Here is an 18,564-nt window from a genome sequence, read left to right as displayed (position 1 = left end):
ATGGCTAATGCTTAATCATCAACTTGGTAGCTTAAATGTTAGATACAGTAGCTTTCTATCAATCCTGGCTGCTAGTTTTATCTCCACAACATAATGCTAGCCTCATTTTGGTTTATATATAGTCAGCCTAAGCTTAGCTCTTTGGTAGCTTGTTAGCAAAGACATAAAGTCAAGTAATAATTACTGAAGAAGTAATTAGCTGACTAGTTAGAGTTTTAGATAACTTTGGATAAAAATAAGGATTTTTGTGTGTGTGTGTGTGTGTGTGTGTGTGTGTGTGTGTGTGTGTGTGTGTGTGTGTGTGTGTGTGTGTGTGTGTGTGTGTTTATTTAGTCTAAGCTTTGCTATATGAATACAAACCTTTTTTTTTCTTTTTTTTAACTGGGAACCAACAAAAGGTATTTATTGCTAGCACTGGTTCAACTCTTTGCTAAACATCACAAGAATTCATTACAGAAACAGTATCAAAAGCTAGAAACACTAAAACTTTAACAATTGCTTTTACATTTTATGTTGTGTGGAAAACACAAGCTTTAGCTTCGACATCTGCAAACTCTTCAATTTATTTCAAGTAAATCCACCAGAGCTGTTTATTCGAAAGCTGGAGCCACATCAGAGGATGGAGGTGAATTCATAGGCAGATGTTCGAACAAATTTGGATATTGGCCATGTTTCTATTTGCCTCGTTGCCTAACCGCTGCCGTCATCTGTAATCCCGTACCACAAGGGTTAAGGCTCTACCCCACGTCTTTAATTAAGGCTGTAACCGCCGGGCTGAGCAGGCACAGGATAATCACTGCCTGACTGCGTGCATGCTGACACGCAGTGACGGCCCCTGTGCTAATGCCCCGAACCACCCCGCATGCTGATGTGAATTCTGTCATCAGTTTATTTCTTAACGAATGATTAGTGATGTTTATTTTTTTTACACTTCATCTAATGACTTGAACATTCTTCAAAAATAATTTTCCTAACAACTCTTTATTAATCAATGAAATAACACGTAGTCGTAATTTTTATCTATTTTTAGTTACTTTTCATGTTCTGTAGTTCAAATTCATGGAAATATAAAGATCCAGGATGAAAATGCATTTTAAACGTATCTTTTTGTATTGAGGAAATACTCCCTGAGACGTGGAGGAAGATGAGAAAAAAACCTTGAGACGCAAAAGGGAACCCGATCTCATCTCTGGTGACACTGATAGCAATATAATGTGATTATAAATCACTTCCCTTCTAAGTACTATAGGATAAAATGTATTGTGTTTACAGCCACATCATTTTACTACTGCACTTTATTCATTACACACTGACATTAAAAAGCATCTTGACCGGATTTGACTAATAAACACCTCTGATGTACAGCACAAGCTACGGTTTAAATATTTGAAATAAAAAGCTTGGTTCATTTCAGTCATTTGTGTTTCGATAGTATTTCACTAACATGTCTGTAAAGAGTCTGTCTGTGTTTCCCCTTGTTTCTGTCTGCCATCTTTCCCTGATGCTCCGCCCACTCGTTCCTTACCATGGACTCTAATTGCATTCCATCTCTTCCCCAGGTGTTTTGTCTTTGTCTCTGATTGTCTCTGCTTTGTGATTGGTCCCTGTTTACCATATATACACTGTTTGTTCATTCCCCTGTTGTGAGTCGTTGTTGTCGTCTTCTGTCGTCGTCTTCTGTCGTCGTCGTCGTCTTCTGTCGTCGTCGTCTTCTGTCGTCGTCGTCGTCTTTCGTCGTCGTCTTCTGTCGTCGTCGTCGTCTTCTGTCGTCATCGTCGTCGTCGTCTTCTGTCGTCTTCTGTCGTCGTCGTCTTCTGTCGTCGTCATCGTCTGCTGTCGTCGTCGTCTTCTGCCGTCGTCGTCTGTCGTCGTCTTCTGCCGTCGTCGTCTGTTGTCGTCGTCTCTTTACTGTTTTGTTTATTAAATTAGTAAAACTGCTTTTGGATCCACACTTGCGTTTGTCTCACTATGTCACATCGTGACAATGTCTAGGCACAACACAGTAAAGCATTTGTTCCTGAACCATAATATTAACTGGATTAGCACTATTAGTGACATTGCAACCTGAACTTGGAGACCTCAACCTGGAAGAACAACCATTTCTGTCCATTTATATATACATGTATATGTGACCTTTGGTTTTCTTTCTCTCTTACCCTGTCTCAACCCTGCAACAGGACACATATTCCGAGTATGGATGATATTGAGTTTATTTTCCTGCACACAGAGCAATAATAGAGAGACAGTAGTGATTCCCCACGCACAGCAGTCTTCCCTTGTTCTGTAGCAGATCATTCAGCTCAGCATGTAGTAGTGCCACCTGATATGGCCATAGGAAACATTGGTCATATCAGGATTTAACTTAAAGAACCCTCAAACTTTAATACTTGTCTCATTACTGTGTGTGTGTGTATATATATATATATATATATATATATATATATATATATATATATATATATATATATATATATATATATATACATACATACACAGTAATGATTTTTAGATCTTCCAGCATGGGACAAAAAGCTGAGCACAAGAAAGAGGGAAATATCTTCCTTGTTTAAAAAAAGGATGACTGTGAATCGAAAGAACAGTAATAATTACCAGTCAGCTTCAGGAGTAGCAGAGACTTCAATTCAATTCAGTTTAAATGAGATTTATTGTATTGGCATGACAAATTGTACATGTATTTGCCAAAGCATTTAAACGGGCAATGAATGAAAAGAAAAAAAATGCTAAATGGCACCATTTTTCAACACACATACCAAGATACACACATATTTACAAAATTTGTAAACCATATAGAATAGAAGACTTGATTTTTGTCACATGTACATTACAGCACAGTGAAATTCTTTCTACACGTATCCCAATTTTGGAGGTTGGGTTCAGAGCACAGGGTCAGCCACCACTGGAGCAGAGAGGGTTAAGGGCCTTGCTCAAGGGCCCAACAGTGGCACCTTGGCAGTGCTGAGACTTAAACCCTGATCAACAACCCAAAGCTCTTAACCACTTGAGCCACCACTGCCCTATATATTATCATTTAAAAAATTAAGCAACAAAGAATTTTAAGGAGGGCACGGTGGCTTAGTGGTTAGCATGTTTGCCTCACACCTCCAGGGTTGGGGGTTCGATTCCCGCGTCCGCCTTGTGTGTGTGGAGTTTGCATGTTCTCCCCGTGCCTCGGGGGTTTCCTCCGGGTACTCCGGTTTCCTCCCCCGGTCCAAAGACATGCATGGTAGGTTGATTGGCATCTCTGGAAGATTGTCCGTAGTGTGTGAGTGTGTGAGTGAATAAGAGTGTGTGTGTGTGTGCCCTGCGATGTGTTGGCACTCCGTCCAGGGTGTATCCTGCCTCGATGCCCGATGACGCCTGAGATAGGCACAGGCTCCCCGTGACCCGAGAAGTTGGGATAAGCGGTAGAAAATGAATGAATGAATGAATGAAGAATTTTGTTAGAATTAGAGATATAACATAATTCATAATCATAAGAAATATTTGCAGTATTTTATTTAAAGCAAAAAGTTAAAAAATACTTTTTAGCATCATATTGATGATATTAAGCACATTTTTAGTTGCAACATTTCCTCTCAAGGCTTTCATGCTAGAGAAGTGTCGAGGCTTTGAAGTGATCCAGAGTTAATTCGAGTCCGTTCCAGGACGTTAGTTAAATTGAATTTCTTCTGAAATTATTTCATAGGATTCCTCTGTCCGGTCGGATGAAATAAACTGCTGCAGAAGGCACATTCCATGTCCAGCTTCATCCTGCAGATATGGAAAGGTTCGGTAGATTTAAAGTGGAGTGTGTGTTCTGTGTCGTAGTAGGACCATCTTATCAGGAGACAGGAATTTATAAATGATGCTTTTCATTTCTCGTGTTGTGTGTTAATGGAGGCAGACGTCACACTCGCCACCCTGATGAAACATGTACAGCTCATATAACAGCGTGCCAAGTTTCCCATTAGCGAGTGTGTTTCTGTTTATTGATGCTCTCTCTGCTCGAGTGGTTTATCCTCTACACAGGCCAAAATCAGCCTGCTAAGCATCCGAGCGTGAGAATCTCTGTTTGGACGTGAACGTGTGTGTGAGAGTGTGTATAATGTGTGTTAATGATGTTTTATGTCATTCTTCTTTCATCAATCCATACAGGATTATGCACTTTAATGGACTTTAATGAAGGATATTTACTCTAAATCAAAATATTCAGAGATTTTATGCAGATTCGGGGCCCAGACGTGTCATGTGACTTCAACTCGAACACATTCAGCCCAAAGCTCTCTTCTATTCATGTTTGTAGTACACGAGTACAGCTATCAGGGAAAGTCATTACATATGTGTCTTTACTGATAGGAGTATAATAGAAGGATTCTGTGCTTGCAGTTTCACCAATTCAAGTAGATTTCTGCAAAAAAAAATTATCACACACACACACACACACACACACACACACACACACACACACACACACACACACACACACACACACACACACACAAACACAAAAGAAGCATTTTTGGCCACAACAATAACTCTTCCTCAATAACAACAATAACGTCCTCAACTAACAGATTCGTCGTCACTTCGATCAGCTTCCAAAGCTTTAACTTTCATGCTAATATCATCATCAGCTCCATCACAGATCGAGATCGCAGAACGTGCAAAGCTGTAATTCAGTCTGGAGATTTGATTTCATCATTTGCACAAACAATTGTTCTCAATACTTCATGCTGGATTTCTCATTATTATGATATGATGTTAAACATCGCTGGAAAAATCGTGAGTCAGAAAAGAAACTGTAGCTTTTTAGAAAAGCAATTCTCCTAGGGTTAGTCATTGTCATACACGATTATTTTTAATAAAAAATAAAATCCTTTTTTTTCTTAAACATATTTCATCCATAGATTTGATTTGAAGAAAATTAGGGATAAGAATCAAACGATTGATTTTATACAAGAATTTCACCTGTTCCCTAGGAAAAGGTGCCAATAATTTTGGACTCTAACATCTTTAAAATTTTGCACGTATTTACTGAAGGATTTCTATCAAAAACTGAACAAAAAGTGACCTCAGAAATTAACTGTTTCATTTGGTTTTGTGAGTAAGTGGTGCGGGAAATGCAACTCAGCAGGAAGGTGAAGGTCTGATTTACTGTTACTCTCTCTCCTTCTCTCTCTCCTTCTCTCTCTCTCCTTCTCTCTCTCTCTCTCTCTCTCTCTCTCTCTTTCTCTCTGGTGATTAAACATAAAAAGTGAAATGTGAGAACATTCCACTGGCCTGCAGTAAAGCTCTGTCTGCAACAGCTGAAGACATTGAAAGCCAGAATGAATTTGTGGGATCAGGAATTTGATCCACTTCTCATTCTCTTTCCAGTTCCTTCCGTACACGTTCACTCACTCATCAGTCTCAGGATCGATCCCGCCTCAAGCTCTCTATCAGCGCCAGACTATGTCTAGAAAAACTGAGCATGTGCTGTCGGGTTACAGAGCGTGATTGTCCAAATAGACGGAGACGTCGCTGCTTTGTGTCCTACTTCTGGGGGCAGTGAGAGAGCGGCAGCTGCCTGGGCAGCGAGACAGGAAGAAGGGGGATGGAGTGAGTAAGGAAAGAGGAAGGCAGTCATCCAGTTAGTGAGTGCTCACGTCCCTCTCGCTCATTCTCTCTCAGTCCCGAGGGGAAGATAGAAGAGAAGGCGTCTGTGAGGAAGACGACAGCTGCAGCCCTCGGGTTCTTGCGCTCGGGAAGAACCGCTCGGTTTCCCATCCAACCCTGCACCTGGCTGCCCTGAATGGACATATTGTGGTTTTGAAATCTTTAATAGTTTAATGGTAATAAGAAGTAAAACACTGTTACAAGGTGTAAGGATGTTAATGAATGGTGACTATTGTCTCTTCAACTCAGCAATTCAATAAATGCTGTTTTTTTTTTTTATTAAACTGGGATGAGGTCAGATAGAAACTCCGGTATTATTAAACATCTTTCTAAAAACCTTAACTTACAGTAACAGTACAGTGAATAAACAGCACACAATATAATCCTTAGCTATCTACATGGATTTCTTTAATAATTCAAAATCACCTAAGTAGATGGTTTGTGCTCTGGATCCTCTGCAACACTGATCTGGATAAACTGATTGCTGAAAGTGATTGAAAGGAGTTTTGTTGATATTAAAGGAGTTTTCTTGTCATTAATAATACTATAATACTCACTATGGAAACCGATGCAAAGATGTGAAGCAGAGGATGAGTCATGAGCAGGAGAATGAGCAGGTAATGAACGGGTGTATACACCTGTGTACAGTTAATAAAGAGAGAGACAGAAAAAGAGAGCTAAAGAGAGGGAGAGAGAGAGGATGAAGAAAACTTCACCTACTTTTGACCATAAACAGACAATAATAATGATGACGTTGTGTGTATTATTTATGTTAGAAAAGCATAGCTTTTATTTTAAATCATTCATTCATTCATTCATTCATTCATTCATTCATTCATTCATTCATTTTCTACCGCTTATCCAAACTACTCAGGTCAGGGGGAGCCTGTGCCTATCTCAGGCGTCATCGTGCATCGAGGCAGGATACACCCTGGACGGAGTGCCAACCCATCGCAGGACACACACACACTCTCATTCACTCACACACACACACTACGGACAATTTTTCCAGAGATGCCAATCAACCTACCATGCATGTCTTTGGACCGGGGGAGGAAACCGGAGTACCCGGAGGAAACCCCCGAGGCACGGGGAGAACATGCAAACTCCACACACACAAGGCGGAGGCAGGAATCGAACCCACAACCCCGGAGGTGTGAGGCGAACGTGCTAACCACTAAGCCACCGTGCCGCCCCTATTTTAAATTAAATCAAATTTTTTTCCTCATTCCCTTACATTACATTATATACAGTATTAGTCGCCTCATCCGAGAGTAACGTCATCCTGTTCGGCCCATTCCAAAGCCCAAACCCACAAAAACAATTCTTGACTTCCACCAAGTATCGCATGGTTACAGATACAGTTACAGTAACCTTCCTTTCAGTACAAAATCATAGTGTCTGACTGAGCCACTAAAATGTGTTGGAACAAAAGGAAAAATCCATCGACCAAGACACAGGACTCCAAATCAGTTTTGCAATGAACATATCCTGTTATCTAGAATAGAAATAAGCTCGAAGTATTCTGTATGAAGGAGGGTCCAAATCTCCAGTCTTGCCGAAAATAACGGGGGTTCCAGGGGTTTTTCTCTACAGTAGAGACGTCGTCAAATTGATTTAAGTGAACTGATTTAATGGGTGGGGGTGCCAATGGTTTTGAAAACTCATGACGTATACAGCCTCCCCTTGTGTCGTAGCCCAGAGTATGTGTATGTGTATCAGACATGTTAGTAAGGTAAACTCTGACGCTTAATTTGGATTCGTTTTTATAAAGAAATATAAATTTTTTATTGAAATTATGACAACAGAGAGATCTCACAGTATATTTACACATCACACCGATTTAAAAAAAAAAAAAAAACTTGCTTTGGCAAGACGACAAAATACAGGCGTAACAAACTAGACCGCATTAATACATTTCCATTTCCATTCCCACTGTACAAATCTGATTTAGGTACAAAATTACTTTGCGACTACGGTAGAAAATTGTCGACGGCTCATTTCCACCCTCAGAGCACACAATGGCTTTTTGTGTATCAGCATTTTCTCCTTGTTACTTAACACCAGTTGTGTTCTGAATTGTGAATACTGCACGATGTTAAAATACATTTCAGTCTGTAAAAGAAACAAAACAAAAAAAAAATCATGCATTTTGTCCCTGACAAGCCACCTACTGTACTGAGAAACACAGCCTTACATTCCCTTGTTAAAGATTATGTAAGATTCTTATTGCATCAGACTGCAGGCTCAGATAACCGTAATCTCATCAGTTGGAGCCGCATGCTTTTTCATACAGTATATATGGGCTATGTAAATTCTTCTTCTTACAGAAAAAATTTCTTTTTTACGCTTATGTCAGAATTACTTCATTCATTCATTCATTCATTCATTCATTCATTCATTCATTCATTCATTTTCTACCACCTTATTAGAACTATCTCAGGCGTCATCGGGCATCGAGGCAGGATACACCCTAGACGGAGTGCCAACCCATCACAGGGCACACACCCACTCTCATTCACTCACACACTCACACACTACGGACAATTTTCCAGAGATGCCAATCAACCTACCGTGCATGTCTTTGGACCGTGGGAGGAAACCGGAGTACCCGGAGGAAACCCCCGAGGCACGGGGAGAACATGCAAACTCCACACACACAAAGTGGAGGCGAGAATCGAACCCCCAACCCTGGAGGTGTGAGACGAACATGCTAACCGCTAAGCCACCGTGCCCCCTCAGAATGACTTGATTCACCAAAATGTAAAAAATCCGTCTGAAATAAACTAAACTCACGTCAGACCACTGTACATGAGAAAAAGGGACTTCTTTGGACAACTTTTGTGTTTGTGACATCATGTGCATTGTTATGCTTCGTATTGCGTATAAAAGATGTCCATAAAGTCTATTCAAAGATTTTCACCGGCCAATTATTTCTATATTTAGGCTTGTAATTAAAAAAAAAAAAACTTTCTTTAAAATACTAAAGGCAGGTCTTTAGGAAATTGTAACAAGATATAGATCTGTGCCATACATAATGAAACCTCTAAAGACAGATTCCAAAAGTAAACATGCTGAACAGTTTTACAGTAGTTTATAGCCAAGAGGAACCTCTACTTGCCCTGAAGGAAGACCGTGGAAATTCAGTACAGATGCCATGTTAGACTTGTGTGCAAGACATTTCTTAAAACAAGAAAGGGTGAAGACTAAACACAAATAAGCATATCAGCAGAAGTGTCTTGAGCATTTGTATTCTCATTGAGAGTCAAGTGCAGTTAAGTGCGTTGTCTGAACAAGATCTCGTTTCACACCCTGAGGGCTTTAATAGATTGCCATTGATTGCCAAGTCCAAAAATCCAAAGCCATTTTAATCTCACTCAGTCTTACGCACATGTTGAATTCCTACCCCATAATTTCCCCAGAAAGTCCATGCTAAACCCAAACTGCTGTACTGTAATCAAGCAAAGGCTGGACATTTTCCACTGCATTTGTAGGTCCCTGATCTAGGTAAAGTCCTAATACCTGGCTCCTCTCCTCTGCCGGATGAGGACACGATCTACCCTTAACTTGCTGTCCGCCCCCTGCCCAAAACGGCAAGTAGAATCTACCCTTGGCCTTGGTGGTTTTCTTGGGTCTTTTGAAAATCTCTCCTTCAGACTCATGACCTGGTGGCATCCAGCCAGGTTTTTCTTTCAACAATTTGTCCCGGTCAGGTCGCACACTACGCAGAAACCTTTTAAAGATATTGCTGGTGAGTGAGAATCTCTTGCACAGCTCTTGGGATCGGCTGAGGTAGAGTGGATGAGCTGGGGAGTCTGGTCTGTTGATTCCCTTCCCCACTTCAACACATTCTTTGTCCACTTCAGGCAGGTCAAGCCAGTTGCCTACCAGGTCAGCAAGAACGTTGTCTCCGAGTACCAGAGGCTGACGATTGCGACTGCGGCTCATGAGGGAGGAGGTCCAATCACCGGAGTCATCCAAGGTGTCCTCGATGTAGTCACTGTCTAAAGATGGACCCTCTCGAGACAGGCTATGAAGAATCCCAGACAGATCCACCGGTGTAACTCGGGATGAGTGTGGGTGCATGCTTTGGTGGTCTGTTGGTGTTTCACACACTTTTGGGCCACAATATTCCACCTGTGGTGCAGTGTATCCTGAGATCTTCCAAGGCAAAGACATACCCTTACTCTCTAGGCTGGATATAGAGCTAGAAGTACTCGCACTACCGGAATGTAGATGATGGAATTGAACTTGTTCTTCTTGGCCAGAGTTCTCAGACGACTGATTTTGCTGATCTTTAGGATGAGTGTTTATGGATTTAGCTGGTGGATCCACACAAGATTTTCCTGAGATCTCCAGCTCCTCAAGTGCGGTTTGGACTTGGAGAAGTTTGAGTTCTTGAAGAGCTCCCATCATGGAGTTCATCTGAGCATGAAGACCATCACCAGCCTCTTTCATAGAAAGCTGCAGAGGGAAGGGGCAAAAGAATGGACAACAAATTAGTTAACGTGACATACACTGATATAGGACCTTTTCCTTCTAAGCTAAAACGATTTAGAAAAAGGGAATCTCAATGGATTTTTGAATAACTTATTGTTTTAAGCTCTTTTAAGTGGATATATTTGGAGATCTCTTATAGCAAAACATTTAGTTGTATTTTATTTATATATAATATAACAAAAAGGTCTATATATAGTCTGACCACCTCTCTTTGTTCATACTACCCAAATACACACCACTGATCAAACCAGCTGTGGGTCTAACCAGCTGTGAGGAGAGTAAAAGTATGGCCAGAGGGAGCCGTATCTTCTCTACAGCAACAGTTCCAGGATCATGGATCAGGATCAGTTCCAGGAACAGTTCCAGGATCAGGATCATGCCTCTCAGGCCACATTGGACTCTCACACAGACATGAGAATTTACACATTATCTGTTTTGGACCATATCAACACGTGCATTGACAATGTCACTAATCAGAAGCCATGGATGAACTTTAAAGTCTGTTTCCTGTTAAAAGCAAGAGATGCACATGACCATCCTGCCTAATATTTCACATTCTCATATATATATATATATATATATATATATATATATATATATATATATATATATATATATATATATATATAGTGGACTTGTTTATTCAGCTTGCACATGTTTTCAATGCCACAGCCTTAGAACCATTTACTTGTACTTTTCAACAATGTCCACACATCTCTGCACTGCTATAGCCTTTATATTTATTCACTGTACATATGTTTACATATATACTGTACCTATATATACAGTATATTACATGCTGCATATTTATCTGCACTTGTCTATTTGAACAATTGTTACTCTTTGCACTTCTGGTAGATGCCATACTGCATTTCTTTGCCGTGTACCTGTACTATGCAGTGACAATAATGTTGTATCTATCTATCTATCTATCTATCTATCTATCTATCTATCTATCTATCTATCTATCTATCTATCTATCTATCTATCTATCCAGCCATCCATCCATCCATCCATCCATCCATCCATCCATCCATCCATCCATCCATCTATCTATGAATGGCAGTTTGGTGTGTTCATCTGGAGAACCTTGTAGAGATTCTATGTGAAATCTTACAACAGAAGGTTACAAGAATGAAGTATAGATCCTTTAGAAAGCTACTAGTAAGCTTGAGCAGCCTAAAACTGTATTGATATGCATTTTGGGAACCTTATCAAGAACTATTAATGAAATATGTGTTAGTGGGTAAAATATATAAAGAGAGACCGACGTATACCATTCATTAACCAGACATTTATACCCAGCTTATAAATAGGTGAAAAGTTAGTCGCTCATCATACAGTATAGTGCACAATTAGAGATTTATTTCAGCTCCAGCAAGACCACAAGACACTGACCACATCCCAGCACTCAACACCAGTAACCACTTACAGATAGGTCAAATACCATTCTTCTTGCTGATGATGTCATTCCTAATCAACACATTTCTGCGTATTTCCTCACAGCTTATCTAATTGCGCATCATTATCTCTCAGTTATCTTTCTTAATGGCATTTTACACGTAATCCAAATGTGAAGAGAGACTATCAGCTTACCTTGCATCATCTTTCACACAGGGGAGTTCCTCCCTTCTGTCAGTCTCTTGTCCTCTCACCTTTCAGAGGCCAAGTTTGCTAGCCCTATATGCAGCTTTCTGCCAATTGGAGACCTTTGTTCTGCTCTGGCACCCAATAGGACATGTCTAGACTTTAATCCCAACTGGGGGGGCAGGTTCGCTCAAGCATAATCGATTGACAGAAACCGGTGAGAGTGACAGTGTGGGGGTGGTAAAGGGATGCCATATGTCATTACTGTATTTTACCCACTCTGAAAAGAATCATTGACTCCATTCTGGGTAATACCAATAGTAGAAGTGACAGGAGGTACAGTATAGGGCAGATATAAATATTCATAATGTTTTCTGTTAGAAAAGTGATAGAAAGGTCTTTCTATTAGAAAACAAATATCTGGCAATACTAATGCTGACGCAATCAAACGATGATGGAGAAAACCCCATGTTATAAACACGGGGATATTTTATTTGTTGGCAAAAAAGTGCTGTTATTTGTTTCTTCCATGGAAAATTTAGCTCCACTTAATTATAACCATCCGCTTGTTCTCCATCTGTGTGTACCACACATATGGCTGACTTCATTAGGAATAATTAAACATCTTAAGGCAAAGGGTTCACTGAACATAATGACTGTTTGGTTACGTAATCCTGTGGGCATCGGCACATAACACTGTCATGCTCTACTATTACAGATGCTTTTAAAAAGATTGCTGGTGAATAATTCAGTGCCATGTTTGCATGTTCCAAGGTGGCAACCATGTGCGTTTCTAGACACAGCTCTAGCTTGAACATCTGCTCACGCGGGGTGTTCGTACTTAAATATGGATGTCGGAAAGCATCACTGAACATTTTTCATTTGAAGCTTTTAAAGAGTAGAGCTAAAATCATTATATGCCTTTATGGTATTAAGTCTTTAACCATTATTCCTAACAGTTTTTACACGAGTTTATGTAGTGTATATTCATAACAAATGTGTAATTTCCTGCCTTTTTAATGTTTATGTTTGTACTGTTTATATTAAAACAGAAGTGTAGTATACAATTTGCACAACAATCATCCTCCAATATTGAAAACGCTCGTTTGATTAACATGCCTTCTTAGCATCGACTTCACCAAGGTACTTTGTTTCCCAACTCACTCACGTTTTTCTAATTAAATCCTGCACCTCCTTTAAATATCCGAGAGCCTCCGTACTGTATATTCCTGCATCAGCATCAGTATGTTTATTCCGCTGCCGTGCTCATGCCCCCTGGTAATGTGAATAGAACAATGTCTGCTAATAGCCTCCACCCTTGATTGTAAAGGGCACTTCCACAAGCTCTGGTAATAAACATGTAAATGTCAGGCGCACAGGAGGAAATGCTCCCGTCACTATGCTGATGCTTCTTGGTTCATAATAGACAGCAAGTTTCATAAAAAAATTTTCCCCATATAAACACTTGCTGCTTTTATAGCTCCACATATATTAAACTGTTTAGATGCTGTTTTTGCACATTGATTCAATTGCTGTTTTGCACACAGCACATTTCAATACCTCATCCAACTGCGACTACTATATAAATATGTTTGCGAGAACCCTTTTGTTTACAATCCGCCATTTTTGCACAATGCATTGTATAATATACAACACTAGTCTGTGCTATTTTGTGTTTCTGTCCTGTACTATTCTGTATTTTTTGTCTCGCACTGTTTGCAGTAGGTTGCACACGATGCACTTTATGTGGCAAGGACAACTCACTTAACGTTGTCGATGTCATCTCATTTCACTATGTACTGCGTCGGCTACTGTATATATGGTTGAAATGGCAATAAAAACGTCTTGACTTGACTTGACTTGACTAGACTAAAAGTCAAACATGTAAGGAGTAAAAACATGTGGTTCGAGGAAGCTTGGTAAATATTAGTGTCCAACAGTATAAAGAAATAGATAAATAAATAAATAGATAGATAAAATATTAAAAAAAAAATTGAAATAAAGAAATATACGTCGTAGAATAGAACTACTGTCGATGAGTGTCGACGAGACCTTTTAGGATGAACGTTGCTTTGGTATTATTATATATTATTTGGTCTTTGAAAAACGCCGTCTTTCAAAAAAAAAAAAAAGAGCATACTACGGAGGACAAAACAGTCATACAGGTAGATTTATTTTAGAAAACAAATAAACAACCAAAAACTACGGTTATGGTCAGGGTTAGAGTTAGGGTTAGATTATCAAATAGGCCACGCCTACCCTGATGACGCAATATCTGTTACGCTGTTCTGAAATCCCTGGAAATAAATGCCTCCCAGAGAATATCAGTGTATCCTGTGTGTCTAATAAATGCTTGTTCTTGGTCTTTAGGGATTTGTGTATACGTGAGGCACAAGTCATGTACAGTATTTAAACCCCAGTGCACATGTGCAGCAGGAATCAACAGACCGATGCAACACATTCCACAGTCACACGGAATAATGAGGGCACTTACAGGAGACTGTGTGGGCACATCAGGCTATTTCATGCCATGAGAGTTAATAAGGCTTTTCAGGGTCCTGGAAATTGAGTGCACTTATTTAACATCCTGCTTAGTGAATATGAACCACAAAGGTCAGAAGTGGAAATGAGATCCAGACAGCATCTTATCGAGACGAGGTGAAGCTAAAGCGTGGGACTCGGGTGCAATCGATCACTCTTTTTTATTTCTTAAAGCATTAGGTTAAAAATGTCCGTACACTGAAAAAAATGCTCAGCAAGAAAAATGCATTTGCATGCATTTCCATGTGATAAGCTGGAGACATTTCCTTTTGACCTATTTAGGGACGAACCTGAGTATCGAGGCGCTTTTCATCAAAGCGGTTTGTGCCAAATTTAAAAATAATCGCTGCTGGTTTGTATATCAGAGCCAGACACTTTATATATTAAAGGTTCGCACTGATAAAAACTGGAGCTTAAGAGATTTACTCAGCATGATAACTGAAGCATCTTCCTAGTCACAGTGAAGGAAGGAAAGGACCAGGGATTAGCAAAAGCACTCAACTGAGCAAGCACTTTTTATTTGTTTATCTTAATATGTCCTCCAGCAAAGTTTATCATTATCGGCTCAGCAGTCGGACGCAAATCTTTCTGAATTAACGTAACACAATAAGGCGATTTTAGTGCTCCAGCAGCACCTTTTTTTCCCTCAACAGGGTGAGTAATCTGCTTTAATCCACGCGGGCTAAAGTGACTTGGGTGTGTATGTACTGTACACAGTCCCATGTGCATGCCCAGAGCTGGTCGTTAGAGGTTATCTGCAGCATCTCCAGCACAGTAAACACGTAAGCACAGCCGCAGCTGTCGCCAGAATCCAAGCCAGTTTTAGCCGGCAGGAAGGAAGGGCTTTGTGAAGAACAGGAGCGATGGAGGTACAACAGAAACCTGGCTCAAATCAGGCCTATTCTTACGTCTGACCAGAACTTTTATTACAGTGTTTGTTTTTTGACTGCATCTACTTTCAAGTAAAAAACATGCTGGGGCACAAATACGAGACTACAGAGGAAATAAAAGATTTGACACGTTGATAAAAATAAAGTAATAAAGAATCCAGAGGAGAACATCTGTAAAATTGTATTGTGTGTGTCTTATATATTCTCCTCTGCACTGTCAGGTTTCTTCCCTCCTCCCAAAAACATGGCTGTGGCCTGGGGTCTATAAATTAAGTTGTGTGTGTGTGTGTGTGAGTGTGTGTGTGTGTGTGTGTGTGTGTGTGTGTGTGTGTGTGTGTGTGTGTGTGTGTGTGTGTGTGTGTGTGTATCCACATCAATGATACATGATGATCCTGACATGAATGAAGCATTTATTATAAATAAATGACTCATTTCTCAGAATGAAGTTGGTTTGAACAATTCATTGACGTTGAGTCGTTCCTTTAGCTTTAGTTTTGGACATTTTCTTAGGTGCATTCCAAAAAAAATCTAAATCGATCCAATATTGTAATATTATTACAGAAGTCATTTGCTGACAATTTATTTCAAACCTCGCTAACTCGTTATAACAAACAGCCTCCTAATAATGCCAAACTGGACCTAATATGCTGAAGGTTTGTTTATGCAGCAAATTTCAATTATTGATCATGTTGTTCAAGTTATAATAGTAACAACAAGCGATTGTGTGCACGCTCGGAAAACTAAGAAAAAAGGCTCATTCCTGATCAAGGATCCAGAAACGTCGGTGTATCAACGTCACGGTCTGAAACCTACCCAGGAAAAAAAGCCAACAAAGCCACAAACAGGTCAGCTCGGTTTACTGCAATGGTCAGTCAAAATAGCCAAAAATAGCCCTGAGTTCTGTCAGAGTCAAAGCCTGACCTTTGTGCCACACACACGCTGACCCCCAGTGCCCTCTCATTATGTTCACACTTGTGCCTGACAGGTGGCATTCAATTAGCCAAGTCATTAAGGTTAAAGCTCTAAGAGCAGGTGATGAACTTAAAGTTCATAGGTACTGAAGCCAAGCGAGTGAGAACCGGAAGTTTCCGACAACCGTGGAGTCGTTTGAAGGACGTCCGAATGGTGAAAAAACTCTCTGGAAGGCTTTGAATTTTTATGTCATTACAACATTGCAGTTATTTTTAAACAGATCTTCTATTCTATCTATTGTATGATGTAATATAATCAACTACGATAAGATAATCCTTTATTTGTCCAACAGCAGGGAAATTTTATACAACTTGCACAAATCTGCGACAGCATGAAAGGTTGATTTTGTGCAGAAACGTTCATATTATTTATTTACAGCACAATTAATTACGACGATACGTATAAAGTGTTAGTTGAGGTTAGTTTCTTTAGTTTCTGCGTTCTCTGTATCATGACAAGCTGCCTTTATAACTGCTATGACAAGTGATAACCGATTACAGGCACTAAATTGTTTCACAGATTTTCCACATTATGTGAAAAAGGTAAATAGGAACAGATAAAAACTGTAACTTTTAAGTTCACTTTAAAGTCTTGCTCCTCTGTTGCTCTTGCGCTGTGGCTATTCTGCTCGACTCTAGTGTGGGTTTAAATGCATAACTTCCAGGCTGTTGACACTAACCATCCCACCATAGCTGATTATTTTCCTATAACAGCATGCAGAAAATGCATAACTCAGAATGAACCATTCAAATGGCACCCCTTTGCCAAAATGACAGACAGACAGAGAGACAGATATGACCATGTGGCATCTCTGGCAAAACCAGCCCCAGTGCCAGACTCTTCTCCTCAGGAAGTCCGGGAAGACGACTGTGCGTCTTTCTAAATGCATCTGTCTCTCCAGGCTGCAGCCCTACATGCTCCTTTACCATGTTTGCAAACTTAGATATGGCAACCGTGATCTGCCCTGGCACATGCCTGCCACCCCTGGTCTCAGTGCCAGCTGGTAGACATGCGAGTAATTTGGTGCACTCTCTCCAGAACCGAGCGGGTACCATGTGCCAGGCTCAGGAGTATGAGAGAAACTCCATTAGGATCTGATTACAGAAAGAGTCAGATCTAGTGTCACTAAATTCTCTTCTGAGATGCTGTGGATGGTATGTGGAAGTAAAAAAAAAAAGAAGTGTGGGTTATTTGATACATTTCTGAAGTCCTGGCATGATAAACAAGAACTAAACAGAAGACTATTGAGTGTAATGTAAGAATTATAGGCACATATTTTACAGGCACACGTCTCTCTCTGTCTCAGTCATGGTGCTGTCGAATACTTCAGTCTGATTGGCCAGAGGGCATCTTATGACAATAGCTGTGACGGTAGTTTAGGCAAATCACAAGCCCCTATTAATGCGTCCAAATATGTTATCATTTCTATTGCAACGTATATCATAATTCCAGGGATTCCAGGGAATATAATAGACGCTCCACATAATATGAGTACAATAATAAACTCATTACAAAAAAAAAAAAACAGTTACAAATTATATGATATTTTTATTAATATAAAATTATTAGCAATTGTAATATTGTATTGTATTGTATTGTATATTGAATATTAGCCCATTTTTTTACTGACACTGTAATTAACTCCAAAACAATGCAGGTGAAAAATGCTGCAATAACTTTGCACTCAAATGACCCACAATTTACGCACTCCAAAAGCCATTAAAACGTGTCTTCCCCAAAACTGATGGAAATCCAGAGTGATAAACAGCGTGGTCTGACGTCACTGGTGACGTCACCACGACGCTGTGTTTATAAAAACATGCTAGAATGCGCGCAATAAATCTGAAAGCACAGCACGTGCTTAAAAATAACTGGGTTATGATGTCACTTATGGATTAACATTAGAATGCAGGCAAACTAGCAGTAATGATTAGAAACAGTCTACAACATCACACTGGTTGTGCAACGGCATCATAAACGTTTATAACGTTTCCTATATGGACGCTTTAAGCCTGAATTTCTTTAAATGTGTTTGCGTTATGGGTAACCAAAGATATCCCACACCACTGGGTAGAGAAGCAATTTCTTCTATAGCCCGAATATAACAGTGGAATTAAAAATAAATCATGTGAATGCATATCACATCCCATGCATACATACCAGTTCTTGTCTGAGTCTCTTCAAACATGAATCCATGCTTATGAGCTCCGACGCGTTGAAAAATGTTCCATTACATTAGACATAAATCAGCAACAAACAGCTGATTACTGATTTCCCTTGTTTTTGTTTGTTTGTTTGTTTGTTTGTTTTTTGAAGAAGAAAATTTTCTTCCCAAATCAGTTGAATAAAACGCGCACGTGAAGCACGAGTCATGTTCAGGAACGCGCGCGCCTGCAGCTGTGCTCTCTCTCTCTCTCTC

The 18,564-nt window shown here is 39.9% G+C and overlaps 1 protein-coding gene across 2 annotated transcripts; it reads right to left on the bottom strand.

The window, feature by feature from the left end:
- Nucleotides 1-8,303: 8,303 nt before the first annotated feature.
- Nucleotides 8,304-18,558, bottom strand: LOC113656502 (PAK4-inhibitor INKA2-like). 2 transcript variants are annotated; one of them, XM_027167798.2, is made up of 2 exons: nt 18,306-18,558; nt 8,304-10,119 (listed from the first exon to the last, which is right to left on the bottom strand). In XM_027167798.2, the coding sequence occupies exons 1-2, from the start codon at nt 18,339-18,341 to the stop codon at nt 9,088-9,090; spliced, it is 1,068 nt and encodes a 355-aa protein (XP_027023599.2). In that variant the 5' UTR covers nt 18,342-18,558; the 3' UTR covers nt 8,304-9,087. The 2 variants fall into 2 exon arrangements, with proteins under 2 accessions (XP_027023599.2, XP_047660636.1); XM_047804680.1 differs by lacking the exon at nt 18,306-18,558 and adding an exon at nt 11,752-11,822.
- Between the last annotated feature and the right edge of the window lie 6 nt (nt 18,559-18,564).

The sequence above is a fragment of the Tachysurus fulvidraco genome, chromosome 2, assembly GCF_022655615.1.
Source record: "Tachysurus fulvidraco isolate hzauxx_2018 chromosome 2, HZAU_PFXX_2.0, whole genome shotgun sequence".
NCBI lineage: Eukaryota > Metazoa > Chordata > Actinopteri > Siluriformes > Bagridae > Tachysurus > Tachysurus fulvidraco.
Note: the sequence above shows the minus strand (reverse complement) of the source record. Positions and strands in the feature narration are given on the sequence as shown.